The sequence below is a fragment of the Panthera onca genome, chromosome C1 (assembly GCF_046562875.1).
Source record: "Panthera onca isolate mPanOnc1 chromosome C1, mPanOnc1 haplotype 2, whole genome shotgun sequence".
NCBI lineage: Eukaryota > Metazoa > Chordata > Mammalia > Carnivora > Felidae > Panthera > Panthera onca.
In genome coordinates, this window is record NC_138346.1 from 73,820,639 (window position 1) to 73,843,388 (window position 22,750).

General features: G+C 38.5%; 1 protein-coding gene across 2 annotated transcripts in view; it reads left to right on the forward strand.

Annotated features, from left to right (window-relative positions):
* Nucleotides 1-22,750, forward strand: part of CCDC148 (coiled-coil domain containing 148) — a 246,819-nt gene that overhangs the window by 152,523 nt on the left and 71,546 nt on the right. For both annotated transcript variants that reach the window (XM_060626781.3, XM_060626782.3), the window contains one exon: nucleotides 919-1,059. In XM_060626781.3, coding sequence (XP_060482764.2) covers nucleotides 919-1,059 — 141 coding nt within the window. The remainder of the gene's footprint in view (nucleotides 1-918; nucleotides 1,060-22,750) is intronic.

The following is a 22,750-nucleotide window of genomic DNA, read 5'->3' on the forward strand; positions in this document are numbered from 1 at the left end:
CACCATACTATTAATGTGGTTTTGCACCTACTTTTTTGCATCTAATAATATGTTGTGGATATTTTCTATGTCAATGAATAAAGGTATATAATATTCTTTTTCAATAGCAGTCATTATATGAAAATGCCATAATTAATTTAAGCCACCACCTGTTGCCAGACATTTAGACTCTTTCTAATTTTTTTGTGTAAGCAGCACTGCAGTGAACATTCCTATGGATACATTTTTGTGCACTTATTCAATTGACTGTCTTCTTTGAATAGCTTCCCCCAAATAGGATCGTGGGTCAAAGGTTATGCATATTTTATATTGTGATACATATTTACATATCGCCTCGGGTCCTTTAGAAGTGTTATACCAATTACACTTCTACCAATAACACCTACCAGTACCCAGAAAGTTCTTTTAAACGTCTTAGACATTTTTTTTTCATCTTCGTTCAGGCTCATTTCCTTCACATACGAAATAAAAGGATGAAATATATTAGTGGTTCTTAAACTTTTTAGGATCTTAGGATCATTTCAGAATTTTTGAAAACTGTTGACCAGAAACTGGAACCGTTGTTCCAGAAAAACATACTTGTGCAAAAACACAGAAATTTTTACATACTATTTATGAGAATTCATAGATTATTTGAAATCAATTCACAGACTCTTTGGGATCTCACTCCATGAATCCAAGTGAAAAATCTCTGAAATGAGATGATTTTAAAGTTACTCTCTTTTTAACATACATGCATACACACACACACACACTTCATATACATAATGCACATATCACACACTCATGTGCACACAGAATTTTAATGAGTATTTGGAAAAACTTTGACACCTGCTTGATATAGAACCTAGTCTCATTGTGATCTGTGAAATCACTTGACTGGGTATAGCTATTGGAATGAATTTCTATTTATTTCAGGTTCTTCAATGGCGAGCCCACCAGGAAGAAGTAGCAAGACTGGAAATGGAAATTTCTGCCAGAAGAAGAGAAAAGGAGGAGGAGAGAGAGAAGCTATGGAAGAAGAAGGAATTGTTTCAAAGAGCAGAGAAGAAAAAGAAAGTATGTAATCTGCTATTGTTGTGAATGTGCGAATGAATGTTTAATTGCCTGATTGAGCTTTGGGTGATCTTGGTGTTTGGCATGGAATCATCATAGGTAGTTCTTAGATTCATGAGATTCTAGTCTTGCTTCAGTTCATTTAAGCTTCAGAGGTTCATTGGACATGGAGGGGAATCCGCTTTACTGACCTGCATGAGCACAAGAAATTGTGATTAGAAGCAATGCTATAGGTAAAGACAAGACAGGGTTTGTGACTGCTGAGTCTTGTACTAACTAGGGACACGTGGGAGAGCATTTTGTTTGCAGTGCAGCAACTGACGGTCAAAGGTGTCTTTGCTGATAAAATACGTTGTACTAGGGTCAGAGCAACTCATGCAATACAAAAGGCCCTTTAAAGAATTTACTTCTTGTTTTATTATTTGTTATATTGTTTGTTTTTCATTTACTGACATAAATTCATCACTCTACTTTTCAGAAAACATTTGCTTCCCAGTTTTCAAAATACTAATCACAACACTTATTAACAGCTTTAAAACGATTGCCAACAATCTGTGGAAGAAAAAGAGTGTATTTGAGGCAGTATTTTAAAAATATATTTGGGGTATTTATTTAGATATTTTTGTTTGTTTACACCTCAAAAACTGATAAAAATAATCACATTAGTACTCATCACCTAGCACTGAATTTACTCAGGATTTACTCAGGACCTCCCCAAAGTAAGTCTCGATCATAAATTTTATTTCTATCTTTCCAAGCCATCTATTGCTTTTAACATCTTTTAATACATAGTTTGTGACTTTTACATTTTCTTTTCATGAATACTCTCTTACTGTATCATTTTGCAGCATGTACTTCTTTATTTAACTCTACATTTTTGAGATATAGCCATATTAATAGGCAGAGACTTAGTTCACCCCTTTCTACTGCTACATGGTATTTCATTATAGAACGAGGCTACTGTTTATCCCTTCTGTTAGTGGTTGACATTTACATTTCTAAAGTTTTGTTCTTGCACCTGTGCTGAAGCAGCCACTTGTCACATCAACTGGGGCACATGTGCACAGCTTTCTCTACAGTACACTGAGGAGGAGAATTACTATGTGATAGGATTTCTATGCTTTCAATTTTATATGCTTTTTTTCTTTATAAGGTATTATAAATTTTCTTTTTGACTTTTGCCAATGTGATGAATGTGAACAGTATCTTGGTGTCTTCAACTGGATTCTCCTGATCACTTGTGAGATTGAAAATTTCCTCATGTTTATTGGGTGATTTTCTTCCTTTGGGAATTGTTTATTAGTGCTTTTTATCTACTTGTCTATTTTTCTTTATTAATCTGTAGAAGTTCTTTATAAACTCTGGATATTATTGCTTTCCATTTGTTATATAGGTTGCAAATTTATTTTCTTTCATTGGACATCTGCCTTTACATTTGGTCTGTAGTGTCTGTAGGTTCATGGAAATTTAAAGTGATCAAGGAATCAAAGTTATTAAACTTTCTTTAAAAGATATTTTATTTTCTTTTTTATTTTTTGAGAGAGATAGAAAGAGAGAGAATAGTAAGCAGGCTCCAAACTCGGCATGGACTCTCTTGCATGGCTTGATCCCATGCCCCGGGATCATGACCTGAGCCAAAAACAAGAGTCAGACACTCAACAGACTGAGCCACCCAGATGCCCCTAAACTGTTTCTCTTTGTGAACTGTGCTTTCCTTTATGAACCATGACCTGGTAGTGAGAACACCTCTACAGAGTTTATGCTTTTGCTCAGGGCCCTACACATTTTACTGGCTCAGGACCAGTGCATATATTAACTGTGAGATTCGGGACCAATTCTGTGAGGTTGGAGTGGCTGCTGACTTAGCACTCATGCACAGCACCAGCCTGGGTTCTGCTGCTGACCCTTTCCCTGCTCTGGTCCCAAGCAGAAAGTCAGCTTCCTTGTCACTTCTGGGGAGTGGTCCTGGTGTGTCTCAGTCCCATTTGGTGTTTGGACAAGTTCTACAGGACTTCTTGCTCTTTTTTAAGTGGCATGGTTCCAGCTCCTGTATATAAATCCCACACCTAATATTGAACACCCAACCACCAGCTCCTCAGGCCTGTTTCAGGCTCAGTTCTGCCCAAGGGCCCCTTGGCTTTGGCTCCCTCTTACTGCTCTGACTTTATGTCCCATCTTTATCTTCAGCACTGGGGCATTGTGTGTCTTTGTGTTATAGTTTGCCCCAAATTTCTATGTGTTTAAACTGGGAAAGGAGATTTCTTTAAAAACATTTTTTTTAACGTTTTAATTTATTTTTGAGAGAGACAGAGCACAAGTGGGGCAGTGGCAGAGAGAGGGAGACACAGAAGCCGAAGCAGGCTCCAGGCTCTGAGCTGTCAGCACAGAGCCAGACCCGGGCCTCAAACTCGTGAGCTGCGAGATTATGACCTGAGCTGAAGTCGGATGCTTAACTGACTGAGCCACCCAGAGGAACCAACTGAGCCCCTAAACTGGGAAAGGAGATTTCTATGTCAACTCAGACATACTGACCAAAGTTCTGGCTGCCTTTATATATACTACAAATCCAGACTCTCTTTGTTCTAACTGTTTTATATGCTGGAGACAAATTTTAGTTCTTTGGTGTTTAACAGCAGTTTGGCAGAAACCCTCCTATAATTTCTCAAGTCAGAAGCTCCCCTGGCTTGAAGCTGACTGCTTTGTTAGCTGGTGCTCTGTTTTTCTCCATCCACCATCTTTCCTGCCTGGATTTCTCTTCTCATAAGTGAACAGCAGCAGAGATAGAGAAACAACTCCATGTATAAAACCCCACGTGAGGATTCTGAAGAACAGAGAATTCTCCTAATTTTTCTTCTCAGCAATTTGTCTGTTAGAGAATGATACTGTCTTTTTGTGGAGTAACATTTTAATTTGTATCCAATGCCAAAGTTTACCATGGTAGGTGCCCAGTTCTTTTCAAACTGATCTTCAAATCTGTGCTTTAAAACTCGAGTTGAACATAACATTCACAGTTTTCATAGTTTTATCCCAAGACTCAAGGAAAGTTTTGAGTCATAGGCTGTTGGGTGATAATGGTAATATTTCAGAAGCATCTCTTCACTTTTAAAATTATTGTCATGATAAAATCAAAAGATAAAGTCTTTCCATAAACTATCCCTAGGAGCTATTGTAAGAAACAAAATTACTGTGCTAGGTGAACCTTAAAGCGCCCGATATGTAATATTGGTCCCAGTGTTCCCCTTTCACTAGACGTGGCTCTTTGGGTGGCTTGGAGAACATAAAAACTACTCTGCATCACAGCATTTTAAGATGTTTTGTTGCTGCCTGGTGCCTGGTGTTCTATGGGATCAAAGCAAGGATAGTTTCAGCCTCACTCTCAAAACAGAGATTTCAACCAAGGCTCACATAAAAAGGAGACCTAGTCCTTCCTTAGTCTAGCATGTCACAATTCTCTCCCAGTGTGACCAGTTCCTAATCTATCATTGAAGCTCCCCACATTGTAGAGCTGAGGGATGGAGCATGATCAGGGAAGTCAGAGTAACTTCACCAGCCATGGTCCACCAGCCCTGTGACTTTCTGCCTTACCTCAGAGATGTTTCTGGGGAGGAAGCTATCATTTTGTGATCTCATAGCCTCAAGTGACATCATATCAGTAAATATCGATAGACTCAGCCTTCCATAAAAGCTTGGCATGTAGGTGGTCTCCCTTATCCTCAGGTAATGTGGCAAATACTCAGAATTATATTCATCCCACAGGTAACCAGGGAAGAGGAGAAACAGTTCTAAAATAAAAGAAGGTAGGCTATCATAAACAGAATGTAGGCTAGAGGGCTAGAACACTGCTTCTCAGAAGATTTGAGAAGCTCTGTGCTTAGGAGGGAATCCAGAGTACCTTCTCAATTCAGATCAAGGCTATTCTCTCAGTGTGGGAGTCTGTGGGTTCTTATGAGAACAATTTATCATGAAATCTCTTTCCCAGTGTTTCTTAATCTAATAATATGCTGATCTAAAGAGCTACGAGTGGCAGGGGGTGGGGGGAAGGTAGACACAGAAGAATGATAAAAAAAAATAAAAGTTCCCAGACCATAAAATCTACTTCTTCAGTATTGTTGGGATATAAAGGGGCCAATGGATAATGGCCAATGGGCCTGTGACAGGTAGGCTCCTAAGATGGTCCCAGAGATTTCCTGCCCTCCTGGAATACATATCCTAATCACCAGGACAATAAATGCTGCAGGTTAGGTTATATTATATGGCACAACCTTGAGAAAGGAAAATGACCTGGTTGGAGATCAGAGTTTGAAAGTACAGAGTTTTCTTTGGTCACAAGAGGGGTCGGCAGAGATTTGAAGTATGAAAAGGACATGACTCAGCATTTTGGCTTGAAGATTGAGGGGGTCACATGGCAAGGAATGTGGGTGGACTCTAGGAGCCAAGAGTGGCCCTGGCTGACAGCCAGAAGGGAAATGGGAACCTGTAACCTATAGTCCTACAGCTATAAGGAACTGAATTCTGCCAAAAACAAGAATGAGCTTGAAAGCATATTTTTCTCGGGTCTCCTAGGTGGTTCAGTCGGTTAAGCGTCAGACTCTTAATTTTGGCTCAGGCATTATCTCATGGTTTGTGAGTTGGAGCCCTGCATTAGGCTCCATGCTGACAGTGCAGATTCTGTTTGGGATTCTCTCTCCCCTTCTCTCTGCCCATCCCCCACTCACACACGTGCTCTCTCACTCTTTCTCTCTCTCGAAAAACAAAAACATTGGGGCGCCTGGGTGGCTCAGTCGGTTAATCGTCTGACTTCGGCTCAGGTCATGATCTCCCAGTTTGTGGGTTCAAGCTCCGTGTCGGGCCCTGTACTGACAGCTCAGGGCCTAGAGACTGCTTCAGATTCTGTGTCTCCCTCTCTCTCTGCCCCTCCCATGCTCATGCTCTGTCTGTCTGTCTCTCTCTAAAAAAATAAACATTAAAAAAATTTAAAAAAGCAAGCAAGCAAGCAAGAAAATATTTTTCTCTAAAGCTCTCAGATTAAAACTCAGTTTTGTCTACACCTTGATTTCAGTCTTAGGATGTCATGGGCAGAGAGCCCAGCCACAACATACTGGATTTCTGACTTACAGGAGTCTGAGCTCATAAGTGAGTGTTGTTTTAAGCTGCAAAATTGGTAGTTATTTGTTACACAACAATTTAAGAAAACTAGTACAGTTTTTGGTATTTAGAAGTGAATTGTTGCTATAACAAATACCTAAAAATGTGAAAGTAGCTTTGGAGTTGGCAAGTGGGAGGAAGCAGGAAGAATTTTGAAGAACATGATAGAAAAAAAGACAGGAATGCCTTGAACTGACTTAGTAGAAATGTGAATGTTAAAGATGTGGCTGGTGAGTCTCAGAAGGAAGTGATGAACATACTATTGAAAGCTGGAGAAAGGAGGATCACTGTTATGTGGTGGCAGGAATTAATTCCGTGCTGCAGTTAGTTAGAAAACATTCCTGAGTAATGGACTTCATAGGTGATGAGCTAAGAAGATTTCCGAAGTGTTGAAGATGTCACCTGGGGTTTTTTGCTACTTATAGTAAAAAGGAGAGATTTGATGGTTTGGGAAATTCTCAACCTATCTAAATGGCAAAAGACTCTAGAGTTCAGAGATTATTGCTGTCATCATGCCATAGAGAAAAGGCTGAAAGTATGAATATACAACTCTTTGTTATAGCCTCGAAAAGATCACAGGGACAGAGTATTCAGTCATATAAAAGACCCTTCCAAGAGATTAAGGGTGTTTCTCATAGATCTTCTCAAACTAGAGAGCCTCTGGGAAGTTTAAGGGCAATTTCTCTCAGCCACCTCAAAGGAAAACCAAGGAAGAGAAAGGATTATCTCGAAAAGACCTGTCGGTGTGTGGCTTTTGTCTAATGGAGTGAATCCCCATAAAATCTGCAAAAGCTCACTTGTTTCTTGAGAAAATCTTATCAGAAACACTTCCAGCTTGGACTGAAACAGACAGAGTGAGTATGGAATGAAAGGAGCTCATAGACCTCCTAAAATTCTAGTGGCAGGAAGCAGAAACTTGGAATTCCTAACACTTCTGCCGCTGGACCAAAGCCACTTACCTAGGGTCAGGAAAAGCTTCTCTTCACTTCTCACCATGTTATACATAGAGTAGTTGTATCAGCTCCCAGTAGGAAATATTGATGGTAAGATTGTGTATAAACTCAAAGGGGCCACTAAAGGTCCAATAGGACAATCATTCATCCATTTATTTATTCATTTGTTCAGTAAGTATGTACCAAGCATCTTTAATATGACACACATTATACCCAGTCCCTCATGCAATTATAAGATGTCACCCCACTCAAACAGAAATTGCCCCCTTTCTGGTATCTTTTTAAAGGGATGTGTTTACCTGCCCCACCACAAAGATAATATGTGATTCTTGGTTAGGTCAGTAGAAGCTTTTACTACTAATAAAGAAGGGCTTATTTTAGCTCCAAACTTAATGAGTGTAACAAAAGGGTTAATAGAACAAAATTAAAAATACAAAATGGAGTGAACTATATATAATTTACAATTAGTTAAATTAAGCATGACTACATATAGTAAATTAAATATATATGCATATATACACAGTATTTACAAATGGGTATATTTGTGTATCCACCCCCCCCCCCCCCCCCACACACACACACAATTATAGTGTGACTTTCCTGTCTTTCTCAGTGGGTAGTGATAGCTGAAGGAGATCAGGACAGTGCCTTTGCCCTCATTCATGCCTAGACCTCCTCTTCTATTATTTCCTGGTCCTGTATCATCAAACCGTACTGTGGGCATCTATCCTCATGTGATGGCCCGTGCTACTCTGAATGCTTCCTAGTGTGCATTCTCTTATGCCAATGAAACTTATTAGTTTTGCTACAGTTGATCAAGGTCCAGGCCTTCGCATATGAACTTTTTGCCCTGACTGACTCTAGTAAGGTTCATCAACTATCCATTAATTTTTCTTTGTGTTTGGGTCTTTAATTGCTCCCGTATACGTTTGCATACTGCACGATACAGAACTGTCCTATGCAATTTCTTTCAAATGCCTGTGACTGATTATCTTTCATTTCCAGTGAATGCTCTGCTATTGCAGAGGGAGGGGGATATAGATTTTGAGGATTTAGGTAGTGGAAAAAAGGACCTTTAAGATCAGAGCACTGCCTGGAAAACATCCCCTGACAGAGACGCCTCTGAGATGGCACCTTGTAGTCTAGACCCTCTGTTTCTTCCAGGTCCTTTTGTCTCATGCTGCTCCTTCTCAACCTTGATGAAAGGAGTGGTGTGTGTGTGTGAGAGAGAGATTGTGATCTAAATGGATCCCACTTAGACTAAAATGACTTAAGATATAAATATTGTAAATTTATGTAATATATCACTGAGGACTGACTGAGTTGTGAACATACAAAACAAACAAACAAACAAACAAACAAACAAACAAACAAACCCCGCAGCATTCGGTAACATAGTAATGCAATGACATTCAGTTGATTTAAAATGGGCTTACAGCACTCTTTACATTTTCATAAAATGGAGACTATGAAATATAAAAACTCATTGATGCCTTGGACCTTGGAAATAGTCTTTGAAATTCTCTGAACTCCAGTTTGATCTCTGCTGTAACTACACCCACCTAAATCTCTCACTGCAAACATCTACTTTTCAAAGGAACCACCTGCCACTAAAGCCAAACTATCCCCAGCTGGTTGAGTCCCAATCTGTTGAATTACTTCCCACCCTCAGTTTTGTGGTTCTCTCAATTACTAACTCCTAGAAGTGTGAAGTTTCAGTAAAAGTTTGAGGGGGTGTTTGTCTTTTAATTATTGTTTCTTTTATTTGGGAATCTGATGAACATGGGAACTATCAAACCTAATGAGTAAATTAACTATTAGGATATTATAATTAAAAGGAGAAGATAGTTATATTTTATGTAAAAATGACTCCAAATAAACTGGGGTCAGAGTTTATTTCTGAAATTTTAATATTAGTCCTCTGTTTTTTTTATATGAAATTTATTGTCAAATTGGTTTCCATACAACACCCAGTGCTCATCCCAACAGGTGCCCTCCTCAATGCCCATCACCCACTTTCCCCTCCCTCCACCCTAATATTAGTCCTCTGAATAATATTGTTTAAGTAAAGAAAATAATGTAATATGGGAGGTTTGATTTTCCAAAAGAAGTCAAGGATTATATGATTTAAAAATATTCATAACATTCCTTATTTTGTTATTAAAATTTAGAAATGAACATTAATGTAAGCTTATTAATTAATGGATTCTAACATTCTAATATGAGACTGAATATAGAGTCAACTCTCAGTATGAATCAACAGGTGGCATAAAGATAGGATGGTGGTCTAAGAACCTCAATTTTCTAGTGTCAACTGTCTTTTAAAAGTGAAAATTTCTAGGTGATGTCACCAGGATGGTGTCCTAGGTTGTTTCTGACTTCATTCCCTCTCAGAAAAGGAACAACTGACTTCTATTCCAGAACAAGACAGCACTGGGAGAATCCTAGAACATGGGGGTGAGGCTGAAACAGCCCCTTGCACCAGAAACCATGACAGACTGCATTAGAGGGGTAAGAGAAGAGGCTACACATTGACACTCCATTGCCTCTCCCCCTATGACAGTGCAGCACCACACAGGTCTCCCTTGAGCCTCCAGTTTGTCTTGTGGAAGAAGGCCAGGGGGAGACAACCAGCCTCTCCCAGCATTGTGGGTCATTTTGTGGGAGCCCCTCCTCTGATCTCATACAACATGGATTGCAGGGAATCATCAGGGGCCCAGCCACTAGGCATCTGTGATGGAGAAGGTGTGTGTGTGTGTGGAGGAGGGATGGGCTTGCAGCAACCAGCACACAGGTCTTGGCAGACTGAGTTCATATCTGCAGTGTCCACATTGTAATCCCAACCAGCAGTTTTACTCATCTGCAATACCAAACTGGGGGGTGCAGATCTGTCTAATTTGGATCCTCAAATAAGGAGTTTTGCCAGTCCTAGAGCCTGGTCTGTTTATGCCCAGTCAGGGTGCTGAGTCACAGCCTCACCCTGTGGAAAGTGTCTCCTAGTCCCATTTGACCAGATGGGATTATAACAACTTCTGGAAGCTGTGTGGTCCACTGGCACTGAGAGGTGGGTGGAAAGAGCTGATAGCCCCCAGAGCAAAGCCAGTACAGAGCATGGAGCTTCCTGGGCTATGCACAGACATGGGGATTAATTTATAGACAAGTCTGAGGGTAACTACTGGACAGTCAGAACTAGAGGGCCTGTTTGGGCATTTGAGCGCCGCCTGGAGTATCCCCTCCTTCTCACATTCAGGCAAGGGTGCTGAGACATAGCCCTACCTACTATGGAGAGTGTTTTCCAGCCTCATCTGCCCAGAAGGACTGGTGAAAACACCTGAGAGCTGTGTGGCCCAGTGGTATTTGAGTTGAGAGAAGGGCAGCAGAGCTGATAGTTCAGAGAACAAAAGCAGTAGCTAGGGAAACTGGGGTGGGGGTTGGCTTCGGTTAAGAAAACAAACAGAGATTTAGAACTGCTTCTCTCACTGTGCCAGGGAAGGGAATTTAATTTGTAGCCCTGCTTATCACTGAATATAACCTTCAGCCTGTCCAACCAGGGAACTTAACCAGAGCATATAAGAAGCTGCATAGATGATTCAACAGCCCTACATGCAATGGCACCTGAACAGAGAGCACAGCCTGTGGCTTCCCTCATCTGCAGAGCAAACTGGTTGTCTCACTTGACCAGGGAATTCAATGCACAACCAAGCCTCATTTGGTTTCCCAAACAATAAGCTATACAGGCCCTGGGCCCTGTCCTACTGCCCTGCCAGTGCAGGGAGGCTAACTCATAGCTTCATCTATTACTGAATATGTACCCAGTCCTAACCATCTAGTAAGCCTGGCCAGAAAATTCAGACAACCATGGAGCCATCCTACAGCCACACTTGTATAGGGAACCAAGCCAGTAGTCCTATTTAAATGTTCTCAGCCAATTACAACCCCCCGCCCCAATCCCTGTCCTCAGAGCTTGAACAATTCCCTCACACAAAAATAGCCCATAATATCAAACCCCACCTTCCCAAAGGCATAACTAGCAAACAGACTCAGAAACCCAAACTGAGCTGACTGGTGAAGAACTATCTCTGCCAAAGCAAACCTGTATAGTCTGCAACAGGAGCCCCATTACTAAAATGCATAAAAACCAACATAGGGAATCAGGGATTATGAAAAATCGGGTAAATATGACACCACCAAAAGAAACCAATAAAACTCTAAAGATAGGGAGATCTATGAACTCTCAGAAAAGAAATTCAGAATAACTCTCTTAAGGAAGTTTAGTGAAGTACAAGAAAACACAGACAACAAAACAAAATTAGGAAAACGGTACATTAACAAGGATATAGCAACCATCAAAAACAAATAAACAAGCAAACAAACAAGCAAACAAAAAACCCACCCAAACCCAAACAAACAGAAATCCTAGAGTTGAAAATATAGCAACTGAATTGAAGAATTCAACAGAGAGTTTCAGAAGTAGACTCAACTATTCAGAAGAAAGATTCAGCAACTGAGAGGGTAGGACATTGAAAATTACCTAGAGGAGAAAAAGAAAAAAATGAAAAAGAGTATTAGAATATAAGGAGAAAAAGAAGTAACAGTGTAGAATGTATTAATTCTATCGAAGTCATCAGTTTAAAATAGGATGTTATAAGTTTAATATATTTTATGTAAACCTCATTGTAACCACAAAGGAAAATCTTGTAGTAATGACACAAAAGAATGTAAAAAAGAAATCAAAGAATATCAATGCCAAAATATAGCAAAACTCAAAAAAATAAGGGTAAGAAACAAGGAACAATGGATCTACAAAATAACCAGAAAACGATTAACAAAATGGCCATCAATAGTAAGTTCTTACCTATCAAATATTTACTTTAAATTTAACAGATTAAACTCTCTAATCAAAAGATATATAATGACTGAGTGGATTTAACAAAAAAACAAAAACCCAGACCCAACAATATGCTGCCTACAAGAGACTCACTTCAGCTTTAAAGAGACACATAGACTGAGAGTGAAGGGGTGGATAGAGACATTTCAAGCAAATGGTAACCAAAGCCAATCAGCCAAGCAACAACAACAACAACAACAACAAAAGATCAAAAACAAAAAAAACCCAAAGTAGCTATACTCATATCTGATAAAATAGACTTTAAGCTAAAAACAATAAAAATAGACAAAGGTTATTATATAATGATAAAGTGTTCAAGACATCAAGATGATATAACAACTGTAAAAATGTAAATATTTACATGCCCAACATTGGAGCACCTAAATATGTAAAGCAAAAACTAATAAAGCTAAAAGGGGAAATAAACAGTAATGCAATAATAGTTGGGGACTTTAATACTCCACTCTAAACAATAAGTAGATTTCCAAGCAAAATCAATAAGGAAACAGTGGATTTGCACAATACTATAGGACAAATGGACCTAGCAGACATATACAAAACATTCTATTCAACAGCAGAATACACATTCTTCTAAGAGCACATGGAACATTTTCTAAGATTGATCTTAAGTTAGGCCACAAAACAAGTTTTAGCAAATATAAGAAAGTCAAATATTAATAAAATGAAAGAAAAGAATTGTATGATCATCTCAATAGATGCATGAAAAGCATTCAGCAAAATTCAACATACATTCATGATAAAAACTCTTAAATCAGGCAAAGAAAGAACGTATCTCAATATAATAAAGGCCATATGTTGGGATCTGTGCTGAGCATGGAGTCTTCTTGGGATTCTCTCTCGCCCTCTCTTTCTGCCTCTCCCTCACTTATGCTGTCTTCAGAATAAAAAAAGATTTTTTTAAAAAGGGGGCACCTGTGTGGCTCAGTTGGTTAAGCGTCCAATTCTTGATTTTGGCTCAGGTCATGATCACATGGTCGTGAGATCGAGTCCCACATCAGCTTCTACACTGAGCATGGAGCCTGCTTGGGATTCTCTCTCTCCTTCTCTCTCTGTCTCTCCCCCACTCACACTATCTCTCTCTTAAAATAAATAAATAAACATTAAAAAAAAGAGACAAGCCCATAGCTAACATCATACTCGATGGTGAAAGGATGACAGCTTTTTCTGTAACATCAGGAACAACACAGGATTCCCATTCTTGCAATTCTATTCAGCATAGTACTAGAGGTCCTAGGTAGAGCAATCAGGCAATGAAAGTGGAGAGAAGAGAAGGGAAGGGAAGGGAAGAGAAGAAGGAGGGAAGGGTGTCAGGATTGTAAAGGAAGAAGTAATAGTGTCTCCATTTGCAGACAACATAATTTTATATATAGAAAATCCTAGAGAATCAGCCAAAAAGTGTTAGATCTAATCATTGATTTTAGTAAAGTTGCAGGATACAAAATTAATACAAAAATTAATAGCATTTCTATACAGTAAAAATGAAAATTTTAAAAACGAAGAAATCAATCCCATTTACAGCAGCATCAAAAGCATCAAAAACTATAAAGTACTGAAGAACAAATATAACTGGGATCCCCTGCATGGCTCAGTCAGTTAAGTGCCCGACTTTAGCTCAGGTCATAATTTCATGATTCATGAGTTTGAGTCCCACATCACGGTTTCGGATCCTGTGTCCCCCTGTCTCTCTGCCCCTCCCCTGCTTGACCTTTCTCCCTGTCTCTCTAAAAATAAATAAATAAACTTAAAAAATAGAACAAATTTAGTTAAAGAGGTGAAATCTCTTCATACTAAAAATTACAAGACACTGATGAAATATATTGATGAAGACACAAATAAATGGAAACTTATTTTGTGTTCATGGGTTGTAAGAAGTAATGTTGCTGATATGTACTGAAAGCCATCTACAAATTCACTATCACTATCAAGAGTCTAATGGCATTTTTTACAGAAGTAGAAAAAACACTCTTAAAATGTATATGGATCCACAAAAACCTTGAAGAGCCAAAGAAATCCTGAGAAAGAACAAAGAAAGAGGTATATAATACTTCTTGATTTCAAGCTATGCTATAAAGCTACAGTCATAAAAACAGTATGATACTGGCATAAAAACAGACAAATAGACTAATGGAACATAATAGAAAGTCCAGAAATAAACTGAACCCTCAATGGTCAACTAATACTTGAGAAGAGAGCCAAGAATTCTCAATGGAGAAAAGACAGTGTCCTCATTAAATGTAGCTGGGATAATTGGATATGCACATGTAAAAGAAAGAAATTGGAACCATATCTTATACCACTCAACAAAATTAACTCAAAATGGATTAAAGACTTAAATATAAGATCTGAAACCATGAAACTCCTAGAAGGAAACGTAGGAACAAAGCTCCTTGACATGGGTCTTAGTAATGATTTTTCAGTGATACCTGAAGCTCAAAGCAACAAAATAAAAGATAAACAAGTGGGACTACATCTAACTAAAAAGCTTCTGCAATCAAAAGAAACAACCAACAAAATGGGAAGACAACCTAAGTAATGGGAAAAAATATTTGCAAACCATACATTTGATGAGGGGTTAATATCCAAAATATATACAGAACTCATACAACTTAACAACAAAAACAAAACAACCCAATTTTAAAAATGGACAATTTTAAAGGATCTGAATAGACATTTCTCCAAAGAAGACATATAAAGGCCACAGGTACATGAAAAGATGCTCAATCACTAATCATTAGGGAAATACAAATTAAAACCACAATGCGATATCACCTAATGCTCATTAGAATTGCTATCATCAAAAAGATAAGAAATAACAAACACTAGTGTAGATGTGGAGAAAAGGGAATCCTTGCGCACTGGTAAGATTATGGATTGGTGCAGCCACTATGGAAAACAGTATGGAGGATCCTCAAAAAAATAAAAAAACAGAACTATCATATAATCCAGCAATTTCATTTTTGGGAATATATCCTAAGGTATCATAAACACTAACTCAAAAAAATATCTGGACCCTCATGTTCAAAGCAACATTACTTATAATAGTCAAGACATGGAAACAACCTAAGTATCCATCAATGGATGAATGAATAAAGAAGTCGTGGTATATATACACATAATGGAATATTATTCAGCCATTAAAAATGAGGAAATGTACCATTTGCAAGAATATAGATGGACTTTGAATGCATTATGCTAAGTGACATAAGACAGATAAAGTGAAATCATATGTTAAGTGTAGTCACAGAAAGTAATTATACTAAGAGAAGTCAGACAGAGAAAGACAAATACTATATGATCTCACTTATATGTGGAATATTAAAAAAAATAAACTCTGAAAAAGAGCTCAGACTTCTCACAAGAGAGGGGGTGGCAGGAGGGGAAATTGGAGGAAGGCAGTCAAAAGGTACAAATTTTCAGTTATAAGATAAATACGTAACAGAGATTTAATGTACAACATGGTGACCATAGCTAACAGTGCTGTATAGGAAAGTTGTTAAGAGAGTAAATTAGAGAGAGAGAGAGAGTGACACAGAGTGTGAGTGGGGGAGGGGCAGAGAGTGAGGGAAACACAGAATCCGAAGCAGGCTCCAGGCTCTGAGCTGTCAACACAGAGCCCAACGTGGGGCTTGAACCCACAAACTGAGATCATGATCTGATCTGAAGTCAGACACTCAACCAACTGAGTCACCCAGGTGCCCCTGTCAGGACACAGTTTTAGGAAAAAGTCAGATGGAGGGGGGGGAAAGCAGCCTGGGTCATCAAAAGCCAGATAAATGATTCTCTGTAAGAGATTTTCCAATAGATAGTTAAAAAAAATTTTTGTTTTAATTAACTCAAGGTATCAATTTTTTTTACAGTTTCTATGTCTTGGTTATTCATGGTAATTTGATTTAATTAACAGACACATGTATAGTGCTTGCTATCCCAATTTCTCTGCCACTACCATTTCTCTCTTCTACATCTTTCCTATTAACCTACAAATATGCCATTATGACTTCTATTTTAAAAAACTACTCTTCCTTTACCCCACACACCCTCCCTTAGAAACTGTACCATTCTATGGCCTACACAATGTTTCCAGCTTCTTTCCACTCATTCTCTCTTGAGCTATTTTGTCCCTCCACTCCAGCCAAGCTGTGCTTGCCAAGGTCATCATTGATCTTCATGTTGTTAATTTCAGGAGTCAGTTCTCAGTCCTTACTTTACTTGAACTATTAAAAGGAAGTGATCACTCCCTCCTCCTTGGATATTGGGCTTCCAACTTAATACGTGGCTTGTAGGAGGCCATTTTCTCTTTGCTCTTTTATCTCACTTCATTCTTTTACCTCACTGATTTCTCTTTCTCAATAAATTTGGATGAATCCTCCTCACCATTCTGACTTCTAGGCCTTGGAGTGTCCCAGGGACTCAGTCCTAAGTATATATACTTCTTGGGTGATCTCAATCAATGCAAAATTACTTATATGTCATTTATATGCTGACAAATAACAACATCTCTGGTCTAGACCTCTCTCCTGAACTCCAAATTTACACATCCCACTGCCTCAAATCTAGTATGTCCAAAATGTATTCTTGTTTTTCTCTCCAGACTTACTTCTTCCTCAGTTTACCTTTTCTCAAAAAATGGGAACCTATGCACCCAGTGCTTGGGCCAAAAGCCTTGGTATTATCTTTGTTATTTTTCCCCGCACACCTCATACTGATAAATTGTCATAAATAGAAGGCTCTATCTTCAGTCAGAGCTGTTATTTTTTTAAAATATTTTTTAAAGTTTACTTATTTTTGAAAGACAGAGACAGAGTATGAGTGGGGGAGGGAGCAGTCAGCGAAGGAGACACAGAATCTGAAGCAGGCTCCAGGCTCTGAGCTGTCAGCACAGAGCCTGACTCAGGGCTTGAACTCATGAACTGTGTGATCATGACCTGAGCTGGAGTTGGACGCTTAACCGACTGAGCTGCCCAGATGCCCCTCAATCAGAGCTATTATAATAATCTCTGAATCTCTGAATGTCTCTGCTCCCTCCTTTTCTATTCCCACACTATTTCTTTTGTCTATTTTCCACACAGCAGTCAGAGATGTTTCTAAAATTCACGTCAGATTATGTTAGTCCCTGCACTACACTCTATATCTCTTAGATCTCATATTCTGCCACTTTCCCCCTCACTCATCCTGTGGCAGCCATATCAGTCCACTTCCTCCCCTTCCAACACCCTGGCACATGACCTCTTAGGGTGTTGCATTGGCTGTTTCCTCTGCCTGGAATACTACTCCCCCAGATGTCTGCACAACTCACTGTCTTGCTTCATTCAGGCTTTCACTCCAATGTCATCTTAGAGAGAATGTCCATCCTTGATCACCAAACTTAAACCAACATTCTTCTTCCCTGTTACTCTGTCCATTTATTCTATTTCATGTTTTTTCAGCACTTATCCCACCTGATACATATCTATTTATTTATTCACTGTCTTCTCTTTTTCTTCTAGGATGTAAGCCCCATAAAAAAGAGGGGTTTGTCTATTTTCATTGTTTTACCTGCAGTGCCTGGCATAAGGCATGCAATAAATACTGCTTGAATGAATGAATGTAATGAACGAGCAGGATACCACTGAACCTTCATGGTGAGGTGGAGAGGAAAACATGCCAAAGTAGGAGGCCCCAACAAGGTGGGGTGACCTTGGGCAACTTACACAGGCTCTGTTGGATTTTGCCTCCTCAATTGTAAAATGAGGTGTTTGGATTAAATGATTGCTAAAATCACCTCAGCTCTAAGAAGTTATGATTGAATGACTCTGAGGTTTGATTACTTTTCACTTTTCACTCTCTGTGACACCTCAGGCTGTGAAATACAACATCCTCAGTATATATACTCCCTTCCTAATGAATAGTGAAAAGAGAGAAATTAAACAAGATTACAGACAAATCCATTTTAGCAATATCAACATATGACACGATCATTATGTAATATTTCAGTGCCCATCCTGAAAATAGACTTTACTTCTAAGGAAGACATGACAGTTATTTTTTAATCCACCTGGCATTTCATTAAGAGGGAGATAACTAATGTGTTTACCTCAGAATACTTTCTTGGCTCATCATTGTTCTAAGGACATAAGACTACATCAGAGCAGAAATTGCTATTGGCAATTCAAGTAGGCAGCTCTGCCATGGAAAAATACTCATGTAAGTGACTAAAGTGAACACCACCTAAAAAGATATTTCATTTCATTTATGTATTTATGCATATAGACATCACCTACTTCCAAGAAAGTTATAATAAGAAACATTAATACTATTGTGCTGGACATCCTCCCCTTGGATTGTATCTACTCTCCATTCTTTTCTGTGGCCCAGGGAGTTGTGTTACATGGCTCCCTTGACCCCTGGATTCTGGTTGGATTCAGTCAAAATGGAACACTAGAGATCAGTTTAGGAAGGAGACTGAGGTTGGGAGAATTGACCCCCCTGTTCCTACCCCTGCAGAGTTGTGTTGACCACTGTGTCCTCCACCAAAGTTCTCAGCTCCTATCGGGTGGCCCTCCCCACATAGCTGTCTTTGACTGGTCAATGGGTGGTAAAGCAGCCCGGCTATTGCATGATGTCTTGTGATTATCCTGAATTCCAACCCTCCTTTGTCAATTGTCCTCTTATTATATTCTTCTTGATTTATTCTAATTTTGAGTGTGCCATCTGTTTCCTATTAAGAATCATTAAAATAGAAAATTAGTAAGAGAATGTAAGACAAAAAATTAAGAGGATGGGAATATAGTTATGTCAGCAAACCAAGACTAAAATGGGGTGCTGTAATTGAACATGGTTAAAGTTAAAAGGAAGCATTTAGCTCTTATTTGCTAATAATAGACAACATCCTAGCACATCAGGAGCTGACAGCATGTACCGGGGGGAGGGAGGCAAACCACCCAGTGGATAGCATTTTTAGTAGAACTGCTTTACAGAAGAATCTAAATCAGTCCTCATATAATATTGCATCAACCTTTATAAGGCCTATGGTATAAAATTAAATTATAGTCCTGTGAACCTTTCTCTAGAAAGTGAAAGTGATGCTGCACACAAGGTGATAAAAAGTGAAAATATTATATAAAGGTATATACAATGTTCTTGTCATCTGACTTGGCATAGAAATAGAGTTTGGAAACTTCAGGAATGAATCATAGTCATGTCCTTATAAATATTGATTTTTTTTTCTGGTCAAACCTTCAAAAAACATACTTTTGTAACTATAAAGTATTTATGTCCATTGTAGATAGTTTGGAAAATACAAACAAGCACACAAAATGTAATAAAAGTCACCCCAAGTCCTAAACTAGTATGAAAAGAAAATTATTAACAATATCCATATATCCTTTTTCTATATACATGAGGAATTTAACTTACCTAGAATCATACTGCACATATTATTTTTAACCTATTTTAACATGTATTAGTATATCTTGTATATCTTGTTTTTCTACCACATAATTTTTAGTGTTTGCATAGTGTTTCATTATGTGAAATATTGCATTTAACTGTTTTTTAAAGTTTGTTTGTTTGTTTATTTATTTATTGCAAGATGGGGAGTGCATACGTGCATGCAAGCAGGGGAGGGGCAGAGAGAGAGAGAGAGAGAGAGGGAGATAGAGAATCCTAAGCAGGCTCTGAGTTGTCAGCACAGAGCCTGATGCAGGGCTTGATCTCATGAACCACGAGATCATAACCTAGGCTGAAATCAAGAGTTGGACACTTAACCAACTGAGCCACCCAGGAGTCCTCTATTTAACCAATTTCTTATTTTGCACTGTTATATTATATGTAACCTTTCACATTTTTAAGGCTGTAATGAACATACCTATACCTGAATCTTTGCATATGTCCCTGCTTATTAATTCTCAAGCTTTGTTTCTTAATTCTTAAGGCTTTTGCCAGTGATTTTATTTGTTATTCAGGAAGAGTATAACAATCTACCCTCTTACCAGTGGTGGATGTACTTGTTTACCAGGTTGGAGATTGGTGGCAAAATGTTCAAGTGTAAGACACCGATAAGTAGCTGAAATACAAATAGTCTGAAATGTGGACTGAAAGGAGTTCTATTCAAATAATCTGGCAGGATGGTGGCAAATTTGACTTTGTATTGTGATTTCTTACCCATGTAGAGAGTTTTCAAATATTTGCATAAAGAATGTCATGTAAAGTAATTCTCTTGGGGCCAAATTTTTATTCAGAAGCTCCAGCAGATCCTGAGTTGAAGCCCACAGAGATCTCTATGCCACAAGTATAGAAGAGATGAATGTTGGCTAAAAAGTTTTGAGGCCAGAGGTGACAAAGTGTCCATCTTTAGGAAAAAAAGTCTTTAATCTGATTCGTAGACAATCTGATTTAAAGACATACTATGCCTTCAGGCTCTTTTGAGATTAAATGCACCTCCATCCCACACATGACTGAGTAGACTACTGACTGTTTATTGTCTAACTGGATGCTTTATTAATAGTTTTGGATTTATATAAATTGATATAAGAAAAGTATTGTGTGCAATGTTGCTTTTCTATATCGTTTTTCCCTGGATTCATTTGGTAGTTGCATATCATGTACATTTCATTAGCTAGATGCAATATTAGATACAAATAAGTACTACAACATAAGGCATGTTTCTTACCTTTCAGAAATTCACACAAAAGTGTGAAAAGTTATCTGGTGAAATATAGATGCTTGTCAAATTCATTGTATAGAAAGAAGAGTCATACTTCAGTTGGTGGCAATTTTATGGGATACAGGTTGATCTACACGGAACAAATGGAAAAAAAATTACAGTAAAAAAAATATGAACACTTTCTATTAAGAGGTCTTGCTGCTTTCATATGTAACAATATCACTGTTTTGTGAGGGTTCATATTCCAGACCAAAAGTAGAAAAGAGAGCTGTAAGATGCAAAGAATTAGCTAAGTAAATTAGAATCTAGAAAATGGACTGAAAGTTGCTCTATCTCCATAGCTTATTAGTAATGGCACTGGATATTTTGAACTTCCTATTTCATACATTTTATGTATCTGGTTAAGAATAATGAACTCCTTCTGAATAAGTCATTAAAGTCTTTGAAATAATGATCTGGGAGCAAGGTGTAGAAGTTTGTTCAAAAATTCAACACCACGCATATTGCTTGAAATCAGAGACCAAACTGTCTTCCTTCTATGATATTTGAGCCCTAACTTTTTGCTTTCATGAAATTCTTATTTCATGTTGAATATAATAATTCTTGGACTGAAGGAGTGAAAAAATATAATTTGATGGTTGTGTAGTATTAGTACAAGTTTTTAAAAATTAAACCCTGAGTAAACATCACTTCCTGGTGGAGTTTTTAATAGGAAGCATATTGTTTGGAAGATTAGAAAGGTAAGGTAGGATATAAAAGTGATCTCAAACTCTTTGAAAAGTTAGCATAGCATTATTTTAGAGAACGGTTTCTTCAGTTTATTGACACTTTTACTGGCTTCACTTTACCAAAATGAGCAAAATGTGGAAGAAGAAAAGGGGAACATCCCTGATATGAATCTGAGATTATAGAGGGGTAGTAATGAGGGCCTGTTTTGCTTTTCAGAAAAGCAAGCTTTGTCTAGAAACCTCATCTGTGGGAGTCAAGGGACAAGCTTTAATTTTTTTTTTTTTTCAACGTTTTTTATTTATTTTTGGGACAGAGAGAGACAGAGCATGAACGGGGGAGGGGCAGAGAGAGAGGGAGACACAGAATCGGAAACAGGCTCCAGGCTCCGAGCCATCATCAGCCCAGAGCCTGACGCGGGGCTCGAACTCACGGACCACGAGATCATGACCTGGCTGAAGTCGGACGCTTAACCGACTGCGCCACCCAGGCGCCCCAAGGGACAAGCTTTAAATGCAACTCTTCTCATTTTAACTAACCTCTGATTTCCCTATCACTGGAATATTATAAGTATCACTCAAGAAGTAAAACGCAGGGTGTTTGAAATCTGTGTCTTAACAAATGTCCCAAAGGGCTAGTTAAATATCCTTAGCCTTAACTTTAGTTTGAGGCTTTCAAAGCCAATAATTCTTGACATACATACTTCCCGCTCCTATTAATTGACAAAGGGTGAATGGAACTGTCTTTAGGGAAGTGCTTAGTTCAGACTTTACCATCCTGCAAATAAAACTGCTGGCCTTGTTCCCATCCACAACTTTGTTATTCTCAGACCAGAGACCAGAAGAAGCTTCCACTCACCTAATGGTGATCAATTAAGCCCTATTATGTGTGAGACATGATACAAGGTACTACAATGCAAAGATGAATAATGTGAACCAATATGGAAAGTGCTATGCTAAGGACACATAAATAGTGCCTTAGAAGGTACACCTATGTCTGGAGGAGAGAAGAAGGAGGAAGGCTGAGTAAGCAGTGTTAAAATTGCATCTTAAAGGATGGACAGGAGAGATTTAGCAGGACACAGGTAGGATAGACCATGCTAGGCATGTAGTAAATGCCTAAATGTATCAGTAACAGTGCATTGTCAGAGCCTCATGAAAATGAATCAAGGAATACAAGGCAGGATGAAGAATGGAGAGTAATAAACCTTCGCCAACGGTCATTGGTGTGCCAAGGATGGCTAAGCTTTTTTTCCTGGAGGGTTCAGAGGATGATTCAAGGAGATTTGTTTTGATAATAAGGGTAGAGTAAAATTGACAG